General features: G+C 47.9%; 2 protein-coding genes across 2 annotated transcripts in view; one reads left to right on the top strand and one right to left on the bottom strand.

Annotated features, from left to right (window-relative positions):
- The window catches only part of SARNP (SAP domain containing ribonucleoprotein), a 52,389-nt gene extending 41,901 nt beyond the window's left edge, over positions 1-10,488 (top strand). The window contains exons 10-11 of the mRNA XM_082665169.1: positions 7,177-7,266; positions 10,196-10,488. Coding sequence (XP_082521295.1) covers positions 7,177-7,266; positions 10,196-10,237 — 132 coding nt within the window. The 3' untranslated portion in view covers positions 10,238-10,488. The remainder of the gene's footprint in view (positions 1-7,176; positions 7,267-10,195) is intronic.
- Positions 1,624-26,357, bottom strand: GDF11 (growth differentiation factor 11; the record flags this gene model as incomplete). Its single annotated transcript, XM_082666170.1, has 7 exons — positions 1,624-3,242; positions 7,125-7,194; positions 17,457-17,838; positions 18,367-18,764; positions 23,689-24,130; positions 24,251-24,388; positions 26,337-26,357. The coding sequence occupies 5 exons, from the start codon at positions 26,355-26,357 to the stop codon at positions 17,458-17,460; spliced, it is 1,380 nt and encodes a 459-aa protein (XP_082522296.1). The 3' UTR covers positions 1,624-3,242; positions 7,125-7,194; position 17,457.

Here is a 26,357-nt window from a genome sequence, read left to right as displayed (position 1 = left end):
ACTGGAGAAAGCCGGCGCACAGCAACAACGACCCAACACAGCCAAAAATAAAAACAAATAAATAGGACTTCCCTGGTGGCGCAGTGGTTAAGAATCTGCCTGCCAATGCAGGGGATGCAGGTTCGAGCCCTGGTCTGGGGAGACCCCACATACTGCGGAGCAACTAAGCTCGTGTGCTACTACTGAGCCTGTGCTCTAAGAGTGCCCATGAGCCACAACTACTGAAGCCCACGCGCCTAGAGCCCGTGCTCCGCAACAAGAGAAGCCATCACATGAGAAGCCCGCACACCACAATGAAGAGTAGCCCCCGCTCGCCGCAACTAGAGAAAGCCCGCACACAGCAACAAAGACCCAACGCAGCCGAAAATAAATAAATAAATTTATTTATTAAAAAAAAAAAAGTGAATGCTTTAGCACAGCCCATGGGGTGCTAATTAAATCAAAGTAGACTCCTTTTGGCAGAGCAAATAACCCTAGCACACTAAGCTTGAAGCAGTATTCTTTATTGTATTCAGGATAAAATTAGTAAGTTTTGAAAAATGTTCACCTGAATTTGAATCTTGAAGACACAAGTTGGGTTTGGAAGGTAAAGCTGGAACTCCATTTTGGGTAGAGATTTTATTTCATTTATTTTATAAAATTATTTATTTGTTTAGGCTGCACCGGGTCTTAGTTGCGGCACACGGGATCCTTAGTTGTGGCATGCGGGATCTAGTTCCCTGACCAGGGATCGAACCCGGGCCCCCTGCATTGGGAGTATGGAGTCTTACCCACTGGACCACCAAGGAAGTCCCTGGGTAGAGATTTTATCTATGGTACTCTTTGCTATAAAAAGAGGCAATCACTTTAGAAAGCATCTGTGTGATATTCACACTGCCACTTGTTGCAGCTGATCTTCCACTTGGGACTTAATTCCTGGCTACAGTGTATATGCCATGGAAACCACTGACAAGAGCCCTTCCTTAATTTAAAATTTTGAGCTATAACTTTGTACTTCCATTCCCTCTCCTTTTCCTTCTTGGGGCACTGAGGTTGTTTTGGGTTTTTTTGTTTTTTTAAAAAAATTAATTCCATTGTATTTGGAGAGGAATAAGTTCTTAAAGGACCAGCACCAACCTTGTGACTAACTTTATGTCATCTTGTCTTCTAAGTTTCTACCTCTGGATCTGGGTGTTTGATCTCCCCCTCTCCCCCTCTCCCCCTCTCCCCCTCTCCCCCTCTCCCCCTCTCCCCCTCTCCCCCTCTCCCCCCCTCCCCCCCCCCTTTTTTTTTTTGCCGTGCCACACCACACAGTTTGCCGGACCTTAGTTCCCCGAACAGGGATTGAACCACAGGCCTTGGCAGTGAAAGTACCAAGTCCTAACCACTGGACCACCAGGAAATTCCCTGATCTCCATCTCTTGATCTCATGTTTCTCTCTCACCTCAATACTTCTGGCCTCTCCTTTCTAATAGAAATACTTTCAAAACCACTTGCCAGGGACAGACCACACATTTTGCTCCAAACTTTATAGCAGTCAGTAGAAACAGGAAAACACAATTGTACTGTTTACAGTGATTTTCAAAAGGTAAAACTAACAAGTTGTTCAGCAAAAGCATAATTATTTGGGGTCTGGGAATCAGAAAGAAAATTTCCCCATGAGTCCTCAATATGCAGTAATGTAATGAACAATGGCACACATCTTTATAGTCATTCAGTTGTGAATTCATAAGCCCTGTGAGGTTAAAGATTTTTGTCTTATTCATCTCTCTATTCCCAATGCCAGAAAACAGTGCCTGACCCAAAGTAGGCTCTCAGTGGTTATTTGAATGACTAGTGGATGAATGGTTTAATTTTATGGTTTCAGTGTTATTGACAGTGTTGATAGAAGCTGATGTTGTGTAATTCAGTGAAGCCAATTCCTCAGGGGCCTTTAGAGTACCTGGAATTTGATCTACAGAGTTAGAGGTCGGATCCTTGCTCAGTTCCCTTGGACATTACCTTATATAGATATCTGTTTTTGTAGTCATTAATTGTTAGGGATGTTGATATCAGTTAAAGCCTGACAGCATAGTTTTTTTTTTTAGGGTCCCAGAAAGAGAAGGTGGTTAATAGTACCTGATGGAGAAGACTGTGGTTTTGCTGAGTTACTGTTGTGCTACACTTTAACCTTAAATCTGATCCTCTTTCCAAATATCATTTGCCTTGCAACTGAAGGGAATTTCCTTGTTGCCTTGGTAATGTCTGTTTCTTGACAACTTTTGATGACTTCACTTGTAGTGTAGAAGAAGAATGAATGGCATTGTTAGTTTCAAAATTCTGTTGGTGGTCTCAGACTTTGTTTCAAGGACCAGAATGAAGCAATAGAAATAATGGCTAACATTTATTGAATACTTATATGATAGTTCCTATGTACTAAGCACTTTCACACATGTAATTTGTATCTTGGGGCAACCTGGAATGTCTCCGTCTTTTCTTTCAGCAGGTATCATTTTCTTTATATTGTCCAAGGATGTGCCAAATGTGAAAGGGAAACAAGAAGAAAAGTGAATTTTGAAAAGTTGAAGATGTCTTCTGAAAGGTTCAGTTAGGAACTATCTTATTCCATGATGGAAAATACAGTGATAGTGATTCATGGGGGCATTTGGCTTTATTAAATATATATCATGCTTTCTGCCCTGTGCTTCTTTAGTAGTTTTTTGTTTTTTTTTTTTGCGGTACACCGGCCTCTCACTGTTACGGCCTCTCCCGTTGCGGAGCACAGGCTTCGGACGCGCAGGCTCAGCAGCCATGGCTCACGGGCCCGGCTGCTCCGCAGCATGTGGGATCTTCCTGGACCGGGGCACGAACCCATGTCCCCTGCGTGGGCAGGCGGACTCTCAACCACTGCGCCACCAGGGAAGCCCTGCCCTGTGCTTCTTATATGACCTCTCTCCTCTTTTACACAGTTCTCTTTCTTGTTTTTATCACCAAACTTCTGAAAAGAAAAACAAGGCAGTTATTGGGAGATAGGGGTGAGGATCATGTATGCTGAAGTTATTGGCGTCGGTCAGTTAGTTGGCTTGCTCTTTAAGTCTTGAGTGGGAGAATGAGGGAAGTGAAGTACATGGATCAATCTGAATATCCAGTGCCTGTGTTTAGTCAGTGAGGACAGGTTTCTCTTCTGATTTTGGATGCAAGTGGTGTGTTTTGAAGAGTTTTCACTTGATAGCAAATAAGGGCGTTTCAGATTCCAGCACTATTCTTCCCACACGGGAGCAACCCTGGGAAGAAAAAAGATTTGTTAGTGGTTGAGGGTTTGTGGGAGGGAAGTGGGGGAGGGATGAAGAAGGGAAAGGTTTGCAAATGCATATGACACTGAGCTAGAGGGGTCAGTGCTGCCTGCAGATGCACAACCCCATTTGTGCACTTGAGCATGGCCTGGGGGAGCATTGGCCTGATGAATGCAGAGGGAGATGCATTTTGATCGAGGTAATTTCCTTCAGATGGGTCTCACCATCCCATGAATCAAAACCTGTCAGCAAGGAGCTAAAGATGGAGTGAAGTTTATTGTACGTTTGTTTCCATGCGACACCGTCACGCTAGAAGGGTCAAGTGAGAGAGATCATTAGAACTGTGTTGATTTACTGGGCCTGTTGTGCACTTTCCCTGCAGGGCAAGGAGGAAAGAGGCTTTAGGAGGGGAGCTGAGGGGCACTGGGTAGGAGAGAAGGGCAGGCATGCACAAAATAAATAAAACCCTCGCTGGTCTCTGCGGGTGAGGGGTGGGCAGGCTCTTCATAGGGGGTGGGAGGTGGGGGCATATGTATTGTTTTTTTCCCCCTAGAGCCCCTGGTATATGTGGAGCAGATGCTCTGCCTAGATCTCCAGGAGAAGGCACCAGAGGATTAAAAAAGGAATCTCAAGGGGAAATCTCTGATACTAGCCTTAGTGGCTAGAGAAATATATCCATCTGACCCCCCCCCCCCGCCTTCTTTTCCTCCCTCGTTCTTTCCTCACCTTTGAGCTCAAAAAGAAACACAGGAAATTTAATTTAGAAGTCAAACTCCCCATTTTGGGATACAGTGAAGTAGAGAACCAGAGGAAAGGCTGTCCTACACGTTCCAAATGGATGTAGGCTTTGTGATGAGATTTGTGAAGGGAATGGCCCCAAGATTTGTGCAGAGAGAGTAGATAGGTTTCAGCAGTAACATCCCCCTCTGTGATGTGAATGTGCTGAAGTATCCCTAGCGCTGAATTGAATGAAAAAAGTAAATAGTGGTAGTTCAGCAAGACACGATGCAGTCCTGCCTGTCCCCAAGAAGGGTAGGTATGGTATGCTCCTTTTATTTCCCTTAAAGCTGTTTCCTCCTTGGCCTGGAGGCTTAATGAAATGGAGAATTTTTCATCTAGAATGTTCTATAGAGGTTCTTATTTTGAAATCTCCATTTATATCCCTTATTCACTTTTTATCTTAGTGGTGGTAGACAAAATCAAGAAAAGCTTCATAGTGACTTTGGTAAGGAAAAATATAGTGAGGCCTGTGTTCATTGGAAACCCTAATTCTTTTCATCCAGTTCAACAGATGGAATAGCCAATTAGCCAAAGTTAGAAACAAATTGAGTTGAGAAAATCTTTAGTATGAGACTGCTAATTGGAGCCCTAGTTAGTTATGAAGTAGAGGCATATGGTATGGTAGAAAGGGGGTAGGATCCTTGCATTGACCCAGTCATTTGAGTGATGTAGAAGTTGTTGAAGTAGTTTACAACTACTTTTTTTAAAAATTTAATTAATTAATTTCTTTTTGGCTGCGTTGGGTTTTCATTGCTGCGTGCGGGCTTTCTCTAGTTGCGGCGAGTGGTGGCTTCTCTTGCTGTGGAGCATGGGCTCTACGCATGCGGGCTTCAGTAGTTGTGGTTCTCAGGCTCTAGAGCACAGGCTCAGTAGTTGTGGCACACGGGCTTAGTTGCCCCGCGGCATGTGGGATCTTCCTGGACCAGGGCTCGAACCTGTGTCCCCTGCATTGGCAGGTGGATTCTTAACCACTGCGCCACCAGGGAAGCCCTACAACTACTTTTAGCTAAGGATCCTAGTGATCCTTCTTCCCTTGGAAATTAAGCACTACTTCCATTCTGCTACTCTTCTTCCAAAGAAGTGCTTAGGTAAGATACCTGAGGTTTTGGTAAAGTTAAGAAAGTGGGTTCTCGAGTAAAATGTCTTGGGTTCCATTTCTGGCTCTGCCACTTAACTATTTGTGAGACTTGGGAAAGTTACTTACTCTCTCAAAGCCTCAGTTTTCTTATCTATAAAATGACCTGCTACGTATGTCATGGTACCTGATATGTTTAAGATGGTTAAAACAACTAAATGAGATACTGAATGTAATGAACTTCGTATAGTACCTGGCACATAGTAAGCACCCAAATGTTAGTGGCTATAATGTAATCATTATTATTTTAATTTATGATTATTAAAGACAGGAAGACTTTTTTCCTTTGGAACCTGCCTCAGTGTTTTACAGTAGTTTAGATTACATTAATTATGCACCTACTGTGGATTTGCTGATGGTTATAAGGAAAAAGGCAGAAAAAGTATGTAGGCAGTATTCTATTCTAGTAATACACTGTGATTAAGGGATAACTTGTGTGTAGGATTCTTCAGTCCTTCAATAGCCACCAACCTTTCTTAGCTTCTTTCTTACTTGCTAGAAGGCAGGTGGCGCAAAATCGAGAAAATGAATGTTTCTCAAGCTGAAAGAGCCAAAGTAAGACTGAGAAAGTACTCCTGACTACTGTGTTCAGAGAGCTGCGCTAGCTAGACAGATTGAACACAGAAGGCTGTATAGCTGCCCTGCTTTTGACCAAGAGGTGGTTCCTGTGGTCGTAGGGACAAAGGCAGCTCCATGGTTGGCGTTGAGAGTAAAGGTATTTTAAAAGTTCTTGTGTCTCTGTAGGCCTCTTGGTTGCCTTTCCTTTTGACTCTGGTTTTTGGGACACTCAGAGACACAACCTGCCTACGTAAGTCAGGAATATGAACTTCTTGGGTTTTTAAAAAACAAAATCCAGCTCAGGAGCACCACACGTAAGCTTGCTCAAAAGTTTGTTTAAGCAACTATACCCCAGTTAAAAAAAAAAAAAAAAGTTTGTTTCAGCACGTTTGACCTGACCTTATGTTGGTTAACTTTTGTAAATAAAGTCAAAGAAACTGTCCTGGCTCATGATTAGGGTGTTACGTGTGTATGGAGTAGAGGGTCCCCTGGGATATCTGAGAAGATAGGATCTTTGTCTAGATGTGTCAAGTTCTAGGAAATGCTTTTGGGGGAGAAAAAACACCCAGGAAGCCCACATACTGTTAGATGTTTCTAATCCTAGGGCTGGGCTTTTGATTGCTGGTGACAGGGTATTAGGGGAAGGTGGAAAAGGAGAAAATAAATAACTGTTAAAGTGGGATAAATAAAGTGGCAGGGTTTAGGTCCTGGTGAGAATATAATATATATGAGACTCTGACATTGAACAGTGCTGGATGTGAACAGTAGTAGCTCAGTCTTTAAAATGCTATAGGAGAATGGCCAGCTCCAATTCATAGTATGCTGGAACATTCTCTCCAATTACAGGGCAGACACCATGAGTCTCTTGGATGCTTGGAAAAGGTCCAGAGCATCTCTCTCAGAGAGATGACTACAGCTGTTTCCTTATTTCAAAATCATTTCAAACTCTTCAGAGCCTTTTATGACTTTCCTGGGTATTCATAACACTTAGCTTTCTTTGTAAGTTCTTCAGAAACACCACTCTGGCCCCCTTCCCCTTCCCTTTTTTAGCAAGAAAATGGAACTTGAAAGCAGTGTTCGACAAATAGTTTGGGTGCCTTCTACCAACCTGCTCTCTGCAGGTATTATTAGTAAAGCCTCAGTTTTCCATATCTCTGAACTACAAAAATTTCTTTAGCACAGAAATTTGTTTTATGGGTGTTTCCTACTGTTTTCTTGACTCTCCTTGTCTTATGAGTATTGAAGCCCTACTTAACGTTAAGTTTTTAGTCATTCTAGGGACAATATCCTAGCTTATTCAGTTTCCTATCTGTTTTTTTCTGTGGGTGTGATCCTTAGTTCTTGACACAAGGTTGGCTAGCATACTGTAGCGAATAAGTTGTAATTTCATTCCCATTTACCTTGTGAATGGAGGGATAGCTTGTTTCAGCCCTTTTCTTTGTCCCTGAACAGTCTGAGGATGACGAGAAGCTGAAAAAGAGGAAGGAGCGATTTGGGATTGTCACAAGTTCAGCTGGAACAGGAACCACAGAGGATACAGAGGTAAAATATACCTGGAATGCTTCACAGGGCCCTTGAAGGGAAAATGAAGACAAACAAACAGAATGGAGAAACATTGTTATTTCCCTGGCCTACTTCTTAAGTGCCTAAATGACAAGATTTTTGGTCCTTTGCTTGATATCTGTTTTCTGGATAAAGTGGCCCCACTGAATTCCATCAGTATACTTAAGTAATTCACTATTAAGAGCCAGTTAACCTAGTAGGAAAGAGCACAAGATTTGGAATCAATTAAGCTTGGATAAGTGACTGTGCCACTTAGTATTACTATATTTCTTACAAGTTATAGTAATTTTCTGAGCCTCAGTTTCATCATCTGGAAAGTGGAGATAATAAAACCTACCTCGAAGTGGTATTTTAAGCATGAAATGATTCTGTGTAAAATGTCAAGTATTCAGTAAGTAGCAGTGTTTCTGATTATCTGCCAAGCAAATTTCTTACATCATTTAATGAAGGCCATATCCAACCCAGACACAAATATAGTTGTGCGGCATGTGGGATCTTTTAGTTGTGGCATGTGGGCTCTAGTTCCCTGACCAGGGATCGAACCTGGGCCCCCTGCATTGGGAGCATAGAGTCTTACCCACTGGACCACCAGGGAAGTCCCTGGAAGTGCAGAGTCTTAACCACTGGACCGCCAGGGAAGTCCTCAAATGTGACTTGTTCTTATCACTTTATTTACAGATAGTTTCTCAAAATGAAAGAATGGCTTTTTGTTTGTTTGTTTGTTTCTTTAAGACTTGTGTGCATCTATATCCGAGCATTTTCTGGAGTAACATTCATTGAGACTCTGAGCATTGGCAGACTTCTCAGAGCATTGACAGACAATATTGATTTGCTGGTTTGAGAGTATCTATAATGGAGACCAAGCATTAGCAGAGGTGTACATGAACAGTTGAAACAATGAATATGTTTAGGGACTTCCCTGGTGGTCCAGTGGTTAAGACTGGAAGCTCCCAAGGCAGGGGGCCTGGGTTCAATCCCTGGTCAGAGAACTAGATCCCACATGCTGCAACAAAGATCCCGCACATGACAGCGAAGATCCCGCCTGCTGCAACCTAGACCCTGTGCAGCCTATGTTTAGAATTACAGAAATTTCTTTGGTGGTGAGGAATTTGAAATGTTACTTCTTCCATTTAATCCAAATTTACTTCTTTCCATCTACTTCTAGAGATGGCCTCTGAAACTCTATTACCTGGCACACTCAAAATCTTTTTATTATTTATTTATTTATTTATTTATTTTTGGCTGCGTTGTGTCTTTGTTGCTGCACGTGGGCTTTCTCTAGTCGCGGCGACCGGGAGCTACTCTTCTTTGCGGTGCGTGAGCTTCTCATTGCGGTGGCTTCTCTTGTTGTGGAGCATGGGCTCTAGGCACGCGGGCTCAGTAGTTGTGGCACACAGGCTTAGTTGCCTCGTGGCATGTGGGGTCTTACCGGGCCAGGGCTCGAACCCGTGTCCCCTGAATTGGCAGGGGGATTCTTAACCACTGCACCACCAGGGAAGCCCTCAAAATCTTATAGTCTCTTTATGAATAAATATCAGAGTCAATCTTGTAATAAACCCTGAAAATTTCAGAATCTGATCAGTTTACATTCTCTACTATGAAAAAACTAAAGCGTTTTATATTCTTCTTTGTGCTACTAATTCAGAATAAAGCATTACCTGTTGTAAGTAAATGTCTGCTTACTTGCTGACTTGCCAGGATGAGCTAGAAGTAAACTTAGGCTTGTTTTAGTTCTAGTTAAAATTACTCCCTCTTTGCCAAGGAAACTGTCATTAGACCAGGCATGCTTACTGAGTTGGTACATTTGACCTCCAAGATAAGGCAGATGAGGATTTTGTTGAGTAGAAAGGAATAGTGGCTTTTATTGGGAGAGGTAGTATATGTAGTATATGTAAGGGAGTAGTAACTTTTGAGGCTGATGGAGTTTATATGAACCAGATGACTTTCATTTGCTTCCAAAGAATTGTGTCAGTAATCCAGGTGGAAGTGAGCTTGGCTTGTATGCACTCAGCTTTTCTTTTCTTTTCTTTTTTTTTTGGCCGTGCACAATGCGGCATGTGGGATCTTAGTTTCCCCGACCAGGGATCAAACCCGCACCCACTGCATTGGAAACGCAGAGTCTTAACCACTGGACCGCCAGCGAAGTCCCACTCAGCTTTTCTTTTTAATATAACTTTAACCTCCTCTGTGAATGGAATAAAAAAAAAGCCCCCTCTTTTCTGGGGGCAGTGGTTAGAGTGAGGACTCAGTAGTGTTTTATGAGTCACTCCCAGAACAAAAATATCTTTCTCTCTTTCTCTCCCCCACCCATTTTGTGCCCTCTCTCCCACACTGCCTCCCTTAAGAGATCCATGTTGGGGCCTCCCCACCCCCCATTTATTCTGTTGGCATTGAAGATTTATATGCCTCTTTGTGGATTTGGAGGCCGAAGGAATAGTTGCTGATTGGGCCTAACTGCCCAGAAGGGCATCCCCTTCACCTTCTCCATGAAATAGCATTGGTCAACCTTTTGTCCTTTGAAATTTCCCATCTCCCCACTGACTGGAAGACTTTTCCCAGCCTGTTTAAGGATCCATTGTTTCCAGGCTAACTTGCTGTAAGGCTGAGTGGCTCTTTCTCCTTCAGGAATCTTTCCATTTTCTACCACTATTCTCTTCCTCCTCTCCCTCCCCCACCCCCTACTCCCCACAGTCTTCTCCCCTCCTTATTCTCCTTTCCCATCAAACCAGCTCTAACTGGATAACTAGAGAGATTCAGACATTAAATCTCTGGCTGCCAAGCATAAGCCTGGCTTTCCCTCCTTCTTGGACCTTGTGACAGTCCATGTGAGTTTGGATTAAAGCAGCCAGGAACCCAGGCCACTGTTGTCTTGCAATCTAATTTTTTTCTTCTTGCTTCTTCCTTATAGGCAAAGAAGAGGAAAAGAGCAGAGCGCTTTGGGATTGCCTGATGAAAAGCTTTTGATGCTTTCTGTTCTCCAGTGGTTTCCATCTCTTCAACTCTTCCTGGTCACATATATACCTAAATGCACAGTCGTGTGCCTAGGTCCTGCCTTGCAGTGAGGGAGCATGTACCCCAGGTACATCTGTGAACTCCAGCAGCAGTTTGACTTACTGCAGTTCCAACTTCAAGGTTTTTGTTGTTGTGTTGTTGTTTTTTAATTATTATTTTGCTTGTTAATAAAAAAAATAGAAAAAAGAACAGTGTGTTTTATCAGGTGCTCTTTTGAGTTCTTAGTGCCAGATTAGACCAGATACGGAGAGCTTCAGGGGCAAATATTATAGCGAATTAGCCATAATGCCTTTATCCTTTAGAAAAGAGAACAAGGAAAAGGATTGAGTATGTCCCTTTAAGCCTATTTATTTCCTTCTCTCATACTCACAGGCATCCTTTTACTTCTTTATCCTCCATGAAGAGGCCAAGTTTCACCCTGAATCTTTGCTTTAGCAGGTTGACATGACCCACTGGAATAAGATAGGGAAAACACTGTGGGTTTTAGGAGGTGCAAAGGATATAAACACAAGGACTAGTGATTGGTAGTCTATAATGGAATGGAGTCCAGAGTCCCTCCCTATTCTGGAGTCCGGAAGGGCCCTATTTTCAAGAGTGACTTGTCTGGTTTCAGTCGAAGCCAATATGTGGGATCCTGTTGGTTATGCAGTTCAGGAAAGGAGATTGGCTGGGTACCCCTCAGAGCTAGAAGTATGGGGATGCAGAGTATGACAGGATGTGAGAGGTATTAAGCATTATTACCTACATCATTGGGAACGTAAGCTGTGGACTGGAGGCTTCTATTTTCTAGTCAAGCCTTATGCTAGTTTAGTTTGTCTTCTATTGCAGAAATATACTTTAGCAGTTTTGGTGGCAGTGTTTCTTAGATACTACTAAAATCCGTTTTCCTTGCTGAGCCTCCTATTTAGAAAGATTTGGCTCTCCCTAAGCAGAGTTGCTTGTTTGCATTTGAAGTTTCATGTAGATGTGAGACCTGCTACTTAATCTTTTTGGACATGTTGGTATAGGGTTTCTCCTCTTAATCTTTACTTCTGTACATCTATATAAGGTTGGGTTTTGTTTGGTTTTCTGATAATAAAACTTAAGAGCTTGGCACCGTACCTGAAGACTTTGGTCTCATGATCAGATCCCACGTTGATGTGGTGTAATTCCTCGTTCCCATTTCTACTAACACCTCTGTCTGGTTTTGTAATTAATAGAAAAGTAATGGTTTGATCACCTTCCTAACAAGAATCTCTTTCCACAAAGTCTCTTTGGTTGCTGGAGGACAAGGACCTAAGTTTAGAATGAGGAGATCCAAAGATTGCCCATTTGTTGTGAATTTTGCCCCATTCTGAAACTTTGGAGGAATGAACAAAAAGGAATGCCGGTTAAAGTTCTTCCTCCTATCATCTCTGGCCTATACTGTCTGCCTCCCTTTTCTTCAGGCCCTGATTCTGAGGCTAGCTTTTCCTTTCTCTTACTGTCTCTCTGAAAACGGAACCAGAGAGAATTAGTTCAGTTTTGTAGCTTTACAGAGATCATAGATTCAGGAAGGGTTTTCTACCCAAAATAAAAAAGAGGTAAAGGAATAGAGCAGATGCTGATAATGGAGTGGAACACTAGGTCCTTCAGAAGTTTTCTTCACTTTGTCTCCTTATCCTCTATAATGTTCCAGAAAGGGATTCAGCCTCCCCACCCCCACCCCTTGCCCCCAGGATTCTCTTCCTGAAGCCTAAATCAGTCTTTTCCACACTTAAACTGGCCTTCCCCATATCTCTGACACAGTGTTTCTCAATTTGTGTGGATTTTTTACTAGCCCTTTTCATCCCATCCCAGCAGCTGTCCTTAAGTTGGTCAGAAGTCTCTCACCTCCAACTCCTCTTCCTGTCTCATTGTAATCATTCCACACATACTTTTTGAGTGTGAATAGTTCAGGATGCCTATGTCTTTTTTACTAATTCAGTCTTAAAATAGTTAAGTCCCTTGAACGGCAGAACAGGCATCCAAGCTTGCAGTTCTTTATCTGGGATCCAAGTACCCTTCCTTCCTATCCCCTAGTCTCTTTAGTGTAGCTAATCTGAGATCCAGATGTAGTTAGCTGACTTCAGGCTTCTTTTCCCTGTTCTGAAGCTGTGACATTCTCTGCATACCTGGAAGCTCTTAATGAGGGAGTCTATAAAGATGCGGAGGGAACCAGCTCCGTCAGCTGTAAATCTGCACCTTTTTATGGTTCTCTAGGATCATTCTCTTTTTCTCCACCATCACTCTAAACTGCCCTTCCCCCAGCCCCAAATCCTGGGAACTTACTTCTGAAGATACAAGGCTAGAAGCTTCTGTGGGGATGAGGGCTATAAGGAAGGAAGATGTGAATAAGAGCAACACTTCTTGGTGTTGAGTCCTGTTGCCATAGCTGACATGAGAAACAGATCAGGGGGAAGGAAAGACCTTATATAAATAAGTGAGAATAGCTATTTTTCCCTGTTCTCTTTTATGAGGGACCCTGACAGTGTCACTCACCTCTGATTATTGGAATCCAAAATCTAATGTCCCCCCTCTCTTGCAACATGTCCACACTTCTTGTTTTCCCTTCCAAAGGGACTGAAAAATGTCAGGTTTTACAACTTTGGGGATCCTTTTTGAGCCCAAGGTACTCCCAGCTTTCTCTTTATTTCTTTTCCTTTCTCAGTTGTCCCAGCCTTTAATTTTTCCACCTCTCAGATCACTATTAATAGATTAGAATGAAATATTGTATAGCAACTACTTTGGTGTAATTCCTTGTTCTACCACACTAGCTCAACTGGGTCCAAGACCCTGGGCAAATTACTTAATCACTCTTGACTCTTTCTAGACTCTGTGCCAGTAGCACCCCTATTGTGAAAGTTGCCGTGAAAATTGATATTATCATATTTATGTACGGAGCATAATTTTCTTACCATAGTTTGCAGAGTAATCATTCAGTAATTATTGGCTCTTAATTTTACTAGGTGATTTACAATAGATGTATTTTCTTTTCCTTGAGTAGGTTCCAGCTAGAGGGTAGGGGTCTGAGTGGACTAGTTTGCAAGTGTGTATGTGTATTGCATACCACATATACAGATGCATTTGGGGGTTCAGAGAGTGGGAAGAGGTAGGAGGAGTCCCAGTTGCTCCCTTACCCCCAGCTCACTGGCAGGAAAGCTGACGTTGTGGCTGGGGGCATCGACTTCCCTACTTCTGCCTTACTACACACCAGAAGCTCTAAGTGCCACTGCCTGCTGGTTCTTAGCTTGGGGCCCCTGACACAGGCAAAGACCGAGTATAGGTCAGCTCCTCATCCATTAGGTTGCAGGATGTTTGGGGATAAACGTCATCTTGCAGTCTCTTCTGTGTGTCCTCTCAATGTAGGAAACAATGAGCAATGGAGGGGGGGAACCTATTTTTAGCTCAGGCCAAAAGTTAAGGGTAGATGTAGATAAAGCAGTTCATTGGGGAGAGGATACAATGTAGCACTTCAGTCCTCCTCAACTTGTAGTTGGTCTGAGGTGGGGTCAATCTGCTGACAGAACTGACAGGACAGGGAAAGCATGGTGGCACACTGAACCCACATTGTCCCCCATTCTGGATCAGATTGATGTTACAGGAACTTTCCTGTCTTTTCAGTTATAAAGCAAGATTCCTTTGCTACCCCCCACTCTCATGCCCTGGGAAGTGTGCTCTAGGTATATGGGCAACATTTTTATAGTAGAATCAAAGAATACTTAAGATGCTTAACCACTCTTGGTACACTGGAAGTTCAAAGTTGGGTTGGTTTGTGGATTTTGTTGAAATTTTGCTGAGGAAACGTAAGGTCAGGGAACTGCAGAATAGGATAGACATTAGCTGGACCATCTCAAGAGGACTTTTAGATCTTCTGTTCTGTGGAGGCTGGGAGAGGGTTTTGTAGTCTTTGGGACTGTTTAGGATCAAGCCTCCAGTGAAGCGTTGTACTAGGTTCCCTTTCTTTCCCATCCTCTGCCCAACCTCCCTTGGGCTGCATGTCCCAGCCCTCGTCCCAAATGACCCTAGTGTTCATTGCTTCCAAGACCCCCATCTTCTTAGTCCTTGAGCACAAAGTTTCATTCTCCCTCAGATCCTCTGCTTCCTGGTCTCCAAGGTGTAAACATGGCGCTTGATTAGGGAGGAGAGCTCATCACTGAATTCTAAACTCTTTGACTGCTTTTATTTTTCTTTTTTCAGGTTCAAGTGCTGGATTGTGTCATGTGACCATCCCAAAACTCAGAGCACCCTATGGCCATCTTTGCCCTCTGTCACATAACTTGAAAACTGCCTGATGGCCTTTTTGCAGTGGTTTCCTCCAGGAAGCCTTGATCTCAGTGAAGAAGTCCTTTCCCGGCATTCCAGTGCCCCTGTCAGCCCCATACTCCTCAGACACCCTTAACAAACAAAGGCAATCACGCACACGGTGTAACAAATACACAAATAATAATTACACTAATTATGATCAGAGGGGCACTGGCCAGGTCCACACACATCATAAGGTGGGAGAGGGGAGTACTAGTTCCCACTAGGTTGCTGGGCTGTGCCCCCAAGCCTCTTTACCCCATGCCTCTTTGGGGGTGAGGAGGACCAGGGGAATGAGACTTCAACTCATAGATTTATGTTCATAAGAGAAAGACCCTCCCCCAAAGGTCTTTATTTGGTGGCATTAAAGGGGCATATTCTAAGTGTCCCCCAAGTCTAATGCCCCAGCTCTCTAGAATTTGTAGAGGGAAGTCACCTGTTGCCTATTGCCCAGCCCCCACCCTGTGCCAAGATCAACAGACACGGGCATTTGCCCTTGGAGGAGGCGTCTTCTGCTCTTCTCTGTTCCTTTCTTTCCACCAAGGAAATGTGAATAGTGTTGATGGTCAGGTGTATCTTGTTCTCCAAGATTGGGGCATAAGGAATGATGAAGAACGGGGCCAGAGAGGAGAGGCTGGGGGTTAGTATAGCTGCTATCTGGGAGGAGGCAAGTTGAAACACTTAACAGCCCTTGCCCGTTCTGGTACCGAAATATCTCACTTTTTCACTGTGGGAATGGGAATAAGATGCCAAAACTCACCAACATCACCTTTCCAAGGGTGGCCACATACCTTTGCCCCTTCCACCAGCTGGGCCAGGCAGGAAAGTCATGCTCTTGGGAAGAACAAGCCTTCCAGGTCAGCTCTCCAGCTTGGGCTTACTTTAGTTCAGTACTGTTTGCATCAGACCCACAACTGCTGGCTTTACTTAGAGTGACTATTTTGCTGAAGGTTCTTTCTCCCTCCTCTCCTGACATGCTCTAGGCTCTTGCCTGGAGCCAAGAGGTCTGGAGGTGAGGTACGGATAGGGTGTGGATCCGGAGGTTCTCAGCTCCTTGTCTTCAGGCACTGTCCAGCTGGGAGGCAGAGGGGAACGTGTACTCTGAAGCCTGTGACTCCTCTAAGCCTCACATCTCTTCACCACTACTCTGGTGCCCTGGTTATCTGTCCCACAGCGAGAGGTATTTTATGTCCATAAAGTGCCCGTGGTAAGTGCTCAGAATTCATCTCTTGGCTGTGGCGGGTGCTGCTATTTCTCATTCCATCGAGGGGAAGAAACTGAGGCACAGTGAGTCCAGAGGAGGGTGGGTCAGGATTGTGGGAGGAATGAATAGGCCCAGCTAGTGACCTGGAGTGGCAACCAGTCCCTGCCTGCTTCCTAGCTTTCCAAACCAGGGAGTCTCCATCCTTCCCAACCTCTGCCCTAACTGGCCTTGTCAGGTGCTTTTCCCCACTTGTATTGTCCCCTCCCTGCTGCCAGGTACTGCTAGATTCCAAAAATAAAAGATAAAAATAATTATAGACACTCTGCTCCTTTGTTCTACCCCCTTCCACCCTGAGCTTTGGGGTTGGGGGACTAAAATGTCCCCCTTCCAGAATCCCTTCCACCTTGGTCTGCTGGCTCTATTCCCTAGCCCAGAGCAGTGATTTGGATTCAAATGCCCTGTAACCTTCAGCCTCCTTACAACTCCTTTCTTGACCCCTCCTGACCCTTCCCAGACCTGGGGACTCTGGGCTCTCTCTACTCTTCTTTTTATTGACCTGAAGATAGAGGCTGGGAGCAGAGGCATTCCACAGGCTCTTTGGTCTCTCTCTTGGCTGGGGGGAATTTGGGCATAAGCAGGCCACACCTGTGCCTAAGTCAGTACTATGAGGGTAGACCTGAGGGTTAGTTTCGTGGCTCTCATACAGATACTGGATGTTGAGCCCCTCCCTCCCACCCCCCACCCCCCCAGCTCCTAAACCCTAACCTCTTACTGTTTCTGTGACTGCTGGAATTCAGTTCAACCCGTTTGGCTCAGGAAGGTTAAGTAGGGTGATTTTGGGTTGGAAACTTCCATGTGTCAGCCCTCTTGCCCTCTACTCCCATTCTCAACCCTGGAAGCTTTAAACAAGTGCTTAAGTAGGTGAGTATTGAGGAAGAACAGGGTTTGGGAGATAAGGGACAAATAGGGCACAGTGGGCAGGGGCCCATCTATTTCAGTAAAGCCAAATACCAAAAAATGAAAAGTCATAATAAATAAATAAATAAAATTCCCAAATCCTCACTTTTGCCCCTGCCCTCACTTCCCTTCCCCCACCCACTGCTGGAGGGAGAAAGGGAAGAAGCTAAGAATGGGTTTTGATTTCCTCTCTTACTGAGAATGGTAGTCAGGGGATCTCCCCAGACCATACGAAGCCCCTCACCTTGCCAGTGGAAGAAAGGAGGCTTGGTGTGGGGCTTTCTCAATACTGCATTTCTGTCTCTTTCTCAGGGTTTATCTCTGCCTAGTCTCTGTCTCTTCTGCATCTATCCCTTTGCCTTCTTCTCACTGCTGCTCTTTTTGTTCCTCTGTCTCTATTCCTCTGCACTACCTCTGTCTCTACGTCTCTCTGTCTTCTTGCCAAACCTTCTCACCTCAAACCTCAAAAACTCCCCACCTGACCATGCCCCCTCTTCTTCCCCCTTTCCCCCAAACCCCTCACCCCTGAATTCCCCACCTGCCTCCCTTGGTTGTATTGCACACTGCTTGGGCAGGGAACAAGGTGTGATGTTCATCGGAAGAGGTGGAGGGAGCTCTAGGGCCTGGGGGGAGGGGGTCAGGGCTGGGGGGTCTAGGGGTAGGGTCTGCTGGGGAGGCATCCTCTGTCCCCCACCTTAGGAGCAGCCACAGCGGTCCACCACCATGCCAGGGATCTTGCCGTAGATAATCTGCTGCTTGTCATTGAAGTAGAGCATGTTGATCGGGGACATCTTGGTGGGGGTACAGCAGGGCCCAGCAGAGCCTCTTGGGTTAGCCTGTTGCACCAAGTGGGTGTGTGGATACTTTTGCATGAACATGTACTCGCACTGGCCGGAGCAGTAGTTGGCCTTGTAGCGTTTAGGTGCGATGATCCAGTCCCAGCCAAAAGCCTCAAAGTCCACAGTGAGGGGGTATCGGCAGCAGCGGGACTCACTTGAGTGCTCATCGCAGTCCAGGCCCAGGTTCCGCCGGGACCGTTTTGTGTTCTCTAGGACTCGAAGCTCCATGAAAGGATGCTGGGGGTGAGGGAGAGGAGAAATAGATGTGATAGAGCCTGGCAGAGCTCTTACTCCCTGTTTCTACTCACCTGCCCCTCAACAGGGGCATCAGAACAGAGACTATTGATTTCTCAGCTTCTCCAACGCTCCCATCCCCAGCCTGCCTTTTACCCACTTTTCTTGCCAGCTAGCCACCTCTCCCTCAACTCACCTTCCCCAATTCTGTCTCTTCTGGCAACCTGATCCTCATCAGCCCCTTGGCCCAAGGTCTCAACAACAGCCCATCTTTGTCGTCCCATGAATCTATTTACTCAAATAGATTTACTTCACCCCAAATCCAGTTTGCAACTGTCGCCCCCTTGGATCTCTTAAAAGGGATAGCACCCCATTACCACCACCTAACTCTCCTCTAGAATCAGCTCTGGGCTCTAGAAAAATAATGCTGGTCCCTAACCCACTTTACGTTTCTGGTCTACCATTTCCAACACCCCACCTCCTCAGGGCCAGGTTATACATATCTGCCAGTATCTCAGGCTCCCTGCTCACCAGCCCCTCGGCTCCCGGCCCCAAGGAGGTGACAGCCAGGTCTGTGCCACTGGGATCAAAGGCGTTGATCTCGATGCCCCAGTTGCTCTGTGGCTGGCGGAACCAGCTATGTAGTACTTGCTTGAAGTCGATGCTTTGCCAGTGGCCGGAGCGTGAGTGCAGGTCAATTTTGAGCGAGCGGATACGGATGTGACGCCGGCCTCCGCCCCCTCCCCCTGCGGTCCCTTCCCCAGTTAGGGGTTTCAGTCGCAAGATCTGCAGGTAGACTGTGGCTGGACGGGGCACAGGCCGGAGATAAACCCACAGCTGGGCCTTCAGTACCTTTGTGAACATCACCTTGGGGCTGAAGTGGAAATGGCAGCAGAGAGGGCTGCCATCTGTCTGCACCGCAGGGTCGGCTGATGAGAGAGAAGGGGGCACAGTATCAGCAAAGTCTGTGGAGGGGGACACTGGCAACTCAGACTCCTCAGCCTGTGTTTTCCAGTTCCTTACCCTTCTTCCCTGCCTGTCTTCTTGACTACCATGTCACTGGTACCTAGAACAGCACCCCTGCTCTCCCTGTAAGATAACGGCTCTATCAGGCCTTACTGATCTACACCCCTTCCTTAATCTGTCTGCCCTAATGCAGAGCTTCCTCTCTACCAGATAACCTGCAAAGATAGTTGTTAGGGAATTCTTCCACCTGCAGTCTTCCCTTCCTCCAACTTTCCCTAGCATGTAGGGCTCCAACTTTTCCTGAACCTTTGATGCTCTCTATAAAAGCCAAAGCTCGTATCACACCTGCTGTCCTCAGGTCACCTTGCCCCATTTCTGCTCTGTTTTGTCTGGTGGCCAGGTGGAGCCCGGCACACCCCCCGAAACAGATGGCCTCAGGGAATGGATAACCCAGGGTCCAGATAGGGAGTGTGGGCTAAATTTATTCCATGAAGTAAACCAGAATTCAAATCTAGGCTTCTTCCATCATTCCCAGCAGAAATAACACACCCAAGAGAATGGAACTACTCAAACACTCCCCATGCATCTGACTGCTCAGTCCCTTGACCCTGAGAAAAGTTCCCTCAGCTGCTGCTTCCTCATCACCATTAATGCCTCCACTTTTAAGAAAGGGAAGCACTACCTTCATGTATTTTTTCTCCTACTTTCCCAAAGCATCAGAAATAGTATTCAGCACATCAGATCAACTTTAATCAGTCTTCTCTCCCCTAAGCTTCCTTTGGTTTCTCAGTCCAGTGCCAATAAGTCTTTACAAAGGTTTAACATCCCAACTTTACATTTTGGCCAATTTCCCCTTGTTTTGGATCGTAAACTGACCCTTCTTGAGTTTAAAGGATGATTCTCAATACCTGCCTCTGCTTCCATTTCATCTCCTCTCAGCTCCCCTTTCTAATCTCTTAAATCAGTTGGGAGTGCCCTAAATCATGTTTCTATTGGATATTAATATCCATTCTCACGCTAAATAGCCTGAGGAAGAGTCAGGAATGAGCTTCCAGAGCGATGTAAGGATGATCAGGAAGTCCAAGCCCTTAGTATCATGCCCAGGTCTGCATAATCATGGAGAATTTATCATCTGTTGTTTCATCAGCACTCCCCCACCCCTACCCTAGGAGAAGGAGGATACTTCAAGTGACATGGGGAGGAGTACTTAAAGATCTTCACATATTCGGGGCACAAGACAAAAAGTTCCTTTGCAGCTTTCCCTTGGTTCTTTTCGAAAGTCCCAGGGCACTGGTAGTCCAGTTATCCTCCAGCTGGAGCTTCAGTGATAGTGCCGTGGGGTAGGGTTTGGGGAGTGGAGATTGGGGATTAGGAGAGTCCCTGGGGCAGGGTAGCTGCTGGTGAGATGGAGAGTGGCAAGCAACAATCCAAATAGCACGCTATGCCTAATTTCAGTATAGGGATTGTTTTATTTCCCTGCCTGTCTTCACCATTAGGTACTAACCTCCATGAGAGTAGACACTGTGTCGATGCTGTTTCTGTTTTGCTCACCATTGTAGCATTACTGCCTCCCATAGCACCCGGGCAGTGTTCAGTAAGTGCATGCTGAATGAACTCCCTAAACTCCCAATCTTAAATTACATAGGCAAGTGCCTGAAAGTTCTTCCTGGCATCTAAACACTGTTCTTTGACTACAGTTGCAGTGGGTTTAATCACTGCCTGACTCGTTAACCAGTATCTGAGCTTATTCACCAAGCTTCTCAGTGCTGCCGACAATAATCCTTGCTTTACAGGAGTGCTGAGCATTAAATAATGTGAAAATAGCAGTAGTTTCTCAGTTGGTTTATCGCTAGTTTTCTAAACTCTAAACATATGTCCCTATGTAAGTTGACCCAAGGCTTAGTAATGGGGGACTGGGCTCCAGGGCCCCATCTCTCTAAGTCTTTGGTTCCTTCAGGCAGAGTCCCCCATCCTCACCCCCGGGAATCACCATACACTTCTCCCCCACTGGATATGAGGACAGTTGGTATCACAGGGGGACAGGATGAAGACATTTGGAGAAAGAAAAGGGAAAGGAGAAGAAACAGGGGACTGGAGATGGTGAGGGAGATAAGAATAGAGAAGAGACAGAGATGAAGGCATGTTAGAAGAGACTGGCAGAGAAATGGAGAAAAGAAGGAAGAGAGTGGAAGATCATGGTAGGGGGAGAAGAAATAGGTTTGGGAACTGGAGAACACTGGGAGAGGAGGAGGGATGCAAAAGGAGTGAGTGGGGGTTAAGAAGCCGAAAGGAGGGAAGTAGCTAAGACTAGTGGGGTAGAGAGAAAGGTTGGAAGGAAACAGAGGGAGGAACAAAGAAGCAGGTAGAGCCACAGAGGGAAACAAGGGGCTTGAGAGAGTCCCCAACACACACACAGGCCCAGCTCCCAAAGGGAGGGGAAGGAGCCACATCTGTGTTGGATTGATCCGGGTTGGTGGCAGGCAGCAGGTCAGGTTTAGTAGGCGGCTCTGTTCTGGAGAGAGGTCATTGCACTATTTTCAGCAAAAGCCCAACCCCCTCTCTGCTCACCACCTCCTCCTCTTCCCTCACGCCCCACTCCCAAACACCAAACACACTTTCCTTACCCTGGCTGGAAGGCCTAGGGGCAGGAGGTTGGACTGAGAGGGCAGGGGCCTCTTGGTGTAGGGAGGAGAGAGAGAAACTGAGGGGCTGGGCTTGGCTCCCAGAAGGGCAAGGGGGCTGGGTTCCCAGGATGAAGGCTGTGGTGGGAGAGCCTGAGAGGGTGGAGGAACTAGGGCAGGCACTGCAGCCTAGGAGAGGTGGGGGCTGGGGTCCAGGGTTGAGGGCTGGGGGAGGGGAGGAAGGGGGAGGGGAGCAGAGGCCATCGCTGCTGACAAACACCTCCCCCGATTAGCAGAGCACAAGTCTCTTATTAAAGCGGGTCCCTGGGGATTAGACTATAAAAGTCTCTTTTTCCTTTTCCCCTCTCTCCCTCCCCGCCCCTCGGCTCCCCCTCCCTCCCTTAAGAGCTCAGCTTGGCTCTTAAAGGGGACGTACAATACCTGGATGGAGACCCAGTTCCCTAGTTATCCAAGTCCCGGAGTGGCAGAAGGGTAGAAGACGAGGTGGGACCCCACCTGCTGGTGTCCTTCCCCGTCCTCCCCAGCCCCTGAGTCTAACCGGCATTTCCCAAACTGTGCGTGCAGTGTCTGTTCACTTCCTGCATCCCCATTACCAGAGCTAACTCTGGGCTCAGGCCTATTGGTTAAGAGATGCTAGGGATAGAATGAGCAAGGGAAGTCCTCAGCTCCATCACTCATTCTGGAAATCCTCACACACTGCACCACACAGACCAAAGTATCTTTTTCCTCTGCACCCTTCACCTTCTTCCAGCAAACTCTTTTCAGAATCCCTCTACCACTTTCCGTTTCTAACTCTGTTGGTATCCCCGCCCCCACCCCTGCCCTCAGCCAGTCTCAGACTGACCCTAGCTTCTATAAAGCAGACGCCTTAAGAGCAGAAGGGAGACTGAGGAACTCAAGACCAGATCCTAGGCTTTCCCACCCCCCACCCCAGGTTAGTTTCCTAGTCCTCCGAGAGTTCTTTACAGCCCTGACCGGTACTGTGGAGTTAGGGTCACAGAAAAACTGGTGGCAGTGTGAGGCACTCAGCCTCCCGGATGCACGCCTGGGTTCCTGTGCCTCTCCCTGGGGGGCGGGCCACTAGGACTCCCCTCAGCCCCCAGCTTTTTATGACCCATCTGCCAATAAACCGGTCTCCCCCTCTTCTGTTCAGAGCCATAAAACCAAACAGTTGTGGGGTCGGGGGCGACTTGCCAAACCACTAGGGCATAAGGGAGGGCCTGGCTCCCTAGAGTTGCTGGGATGGGGGAGACCTCAGTGGGGGAGGGGAAAAGGGAGTCATCTGACCTTAGGGGGAGCTGGGGGGTTTGAGGGGGGGGACAGTGTTGGCCTGGATTTTCCAGGCCATAAAATTTCAAAGCAGCTCAAGTCTATTAACATGTTCATCTTCCGTTTGGCCAGGGACTAGGACGCCTGGGTCCCCCCCTCCCCCCCATCTATTGCTTTCTTTATTCCCCTAGGTCTTCCTCTCTCTCCTCAACTCTGGTTGCGGCTAAGGGCGTGTGAACATGCGATACAACACTAAGGTTTGAGCTGCCAAATCGGTGCCCTAAGCGCCAGCGCAATGGAGTTGAGTTCTCTGAGCTCGGTTAGTACCAAGAAGGCACAGCTTTCCCGGCCCCTTGGGAGACCTGGTGTCAGAAGGGCTCCCGATGGGACGGGTGCCAGCTGGGCTGACGGGAGAAATACAGGGCTCTGGGATCTCATTCCTGGGAGAAGGAGAGGAGCACTAGGTTTTCTGCAGCCCCGGGGGGCGCGTTGCAAAGCCCAAGGTGGAAGGGGTGCTGAGTTGGTGCCAGGGCCATTGGGAGGCGGAGAGCACGGCAGCCCGGCTGGGACTGCGGGGGTTCCGAAGCCTCCCGCTTCTGTTCTCCAGCCTCTCCACCAGGGCCCTTCAGGACTGAGTTGCTGTCCCTTGCCCTCTGTTGCAGGGGGACCCCAGCTTCCCCGAACCACCCCCAACACCACACGCGCACACACACAGGGTGGGAAGCGGTATCTCGCAACCCCTTCCGTTTGCCCCCTCACCTCCGGGAGCGGGGCGTGCACACAACTCCGCAGCCCATCTCCACAGCTCGAAAAACTTGTGGAGCAGCCCCCGCCCCCCAATCCATCAAGTTTTCGCAGAAAAGGCTTTCCGGCCGGAGCAACCGGGAGCTCCCCGCTTCGGAGCGGGAGCCACTCACTTTCCCGGAGCCGGAGTGGGAGCCAGCACCCCACCGCTCATGCCCCGCCTCCCACTTACTCTCCTGGGCCATGCTAATGACAGTCTCGGTGGTGGCGTGGTACTCGTCCTCCTCCAGGAAGTCCTCGGGCTGCAGAGCGTCGCCCTGGAAGTCGTGCAGGTCCAGGATCTGCTGCAGCGGCGGCGCCTTGGGCAGCAGCTGCTTCACCACCTCGCGGCTGATGTTGGGCGCCTCCTTGAGCCGCAGTTTGCTCAAGATCTGCGACTTGATGCTCTCCAGGCGCAGCTCGCGGCTGTGCTGCCGCCACACGCACACGGGGCAGCCGTCGGGCTCGGGCGCCACGGACGGGGCCGGCCGGCTCGAGCGCTCCCCCCCGGCCCCCGCCGCCGCCGCCGCCGCCGCCGCCGCCGCCGCCGCGGGGCCCTCGGCCGCCTCCCCCCGGGGCCGCAGCTCCAGGGCGAGGAGCAGGAAGCCCAGCAGCAGCGGGCCGCGAGCACCATGCTGGAGGGGAGGGGTGGGAGGACTGGGGGGCGGGGCCGGAGTCCCGCGGGGAGGGGGCGGAGGGGAGGAGGGAGGGAGGAGGAGGGGGTCCGGGCGGCGCGGGATTGGGGGCTGCCCGGCCGAGGGGGGGCCGGGGGGCCGGGGGCGGCGGGCGCGCGGGCGGGGGCGGCGGGCGGCCGGGGCGGGCGGCTGGGGGGCCCGAGCCCGGGCCAGGCCCTTTATAGCCCCGGCCCCCGTGTCGTCAGCGGCCGCGATTGGCTGCGGAGCCAACAAAAGAGGCAGCGCTGTCATCCGAGGCGAGAGAGGAGCCGGAGAGAGCCGAGAAAAGAGAGAGAGGGAGGGAGCGAGGGCTCAGAGAGACGGAGAGACAGAGATATTGGGGTGGGGGAGAGGAAAGGAGAGATAGAGAAAGTCAGAGTCAGAGAGACCAAGGAGAGACTGAGAGATAAAGGGGGGAAGACACAGACCAGAGGCACAGAGATAGAGCGGGAGGAAGAGGAGGGAGAGACAAAGGGGGGAGGGGGAGAGGGTCAGAGGGGGAAGACACAGAGAGGAGAGACTTAACTAGAGACAGAGAAGGAAAGTGACAGGCATAACTAGTGGGGGAATGATGAGACAAAGATAGGGGAGAGAGACTAGAGGGAGGAGAGAGGGTATGGCTAGACAGGGGGAGAGCTGGAGGTCTACAGATCCAGACCACAGGAGGTCAGGGGTGGCATAGAGATGGGAACAGGGCAGAGGAGCTGCTGGGACGGAGACCAGAACCTGGGAATGAGAGAGGGAGAGAATCAGGAGGGGGAGGCGGGGGAAGCCCAGAGACTGGGCAGTACCAAGGAGCCCCTTGGTAGACACAGAGGAGGCAGACACGGAGGATCAGGGGAAGGCAGAGATGGCAAGACAGAGACTCCTGAGGGAAGAGACAGAGACAGCCCAGCGATGAGAGTCAGCGTTGGTGGGAGCATTGAGAGCCCAAGGGGGAGGAGGTGAATTTGAGCCCAGAGGAGCCCCAGCTATCAGAAGTAGCCCAGTACCAGAAGTGGGGAGGGTGTGGAGGGAAGCATCAGGCTGGGCTCATCAAGGGATCAAGAAGCAAGAGATGGACATGGGGGTTAGTGAGGAAGAATAGGAGGAGAAGAGACCAGGGACAATCTGAGAAGGTGGAGAGCTGGTGGGAAGCCCTGAGACCAGAGGAAGACTTAGAGCTGGGAAGAACGTGTACTTGAAACTGAGGGTTGATAAGGGGATAAGGGAGTCAGTAGGCTGGAAAAGGCAGGAACTGGGGACCACTAGGGGAGGAGTGCGAGGGAAACAGGGCCAGAGACCACTGTGCTTGCAGAGGAATCTGGACCTCTGGATTTTTGGATCTGCAGGGTCTTGGAAGTCTGAGAAGGGGCTTGTAGTTGCAGGGGTGAGGATGAGAGAGAGGTCCTGCCTTCAGATGCCTTAGTTGGAGAACGTAAGTCTCAAGGGGAGAAACCCAGATGTAGGACAAGCCCTAGTCTTCAGGTGTAACCCTGGGTACAGCCAGAGGGCAGAGTATAAGAGTGCCAAGGTATTAAAATGCTCCTGAAGTGCTTAACTTCTTCTGGTTCTGCATACCTCTTCCCAGACCTCAGTTTCTTCAGGCTGATTTCTTGAGTCTAAAGACCTAGAGGTCAACAGACAAATAACCAGTAGATTGAAAATATTTGAGGGGATCAGATCAGATCTTGCTTGCTTCCTGGCACACACAATGTTTACTGAATACGTGGAGGCACGTTATTGGCTTCTCAGGCAGAACAGAGAGACATTGGTTTCCACTTTGCATTAGATGGAGCACTGGGTGTAAGGACAGAGTTGGTCTGGGGAGCTGGAGTGGAATGAGGTTAGAAACTGGGGGTCCAGGTGTGAAGGAAGAAGGTTGGGTAGGGATGAGGAGGACCAAGCTGGGGAGCTTTGAAGAGATGATCCATTCCATGGAGAGCAGGAACTAAGACTGCAGCAGAATGAAAAAAAGCAAAAAAAAACAAAAAACTTAGACAGCTGGTTCCCTCCAAGACACGAGCATCTCAACATTTCATCAAGTTTTTTCATCTATAAAATAGGATCACATTGCTTGCCCTCAACTGGCTGTGAGGATTATACAACAATCAATTAATCGTGGCCTTCATGGGCTTCTTTTCATGATTATTTGCTTTCCTTTCTGATTTCCCAGAGCAGGGATTACCTTCACCACATATTCTGGCAT

This window comes from Grampus griseus (assembly GCF_964374135.1).
Source record: "Grampus griseus genome assembly, chromosome: 11".
In the NCBI taxonomy this organism is placed as follows: domain Eukaryota; kingdom Metazoa; phylum Chordata; class Mammalia; order Artiodactyla; family Delphinidae; genus Grampus; species Grampus griseus.
Note: the sequence above shows the minus strand (reverse complement) of the source record. Positions and strands in the feature narration are given on the sequence as shown.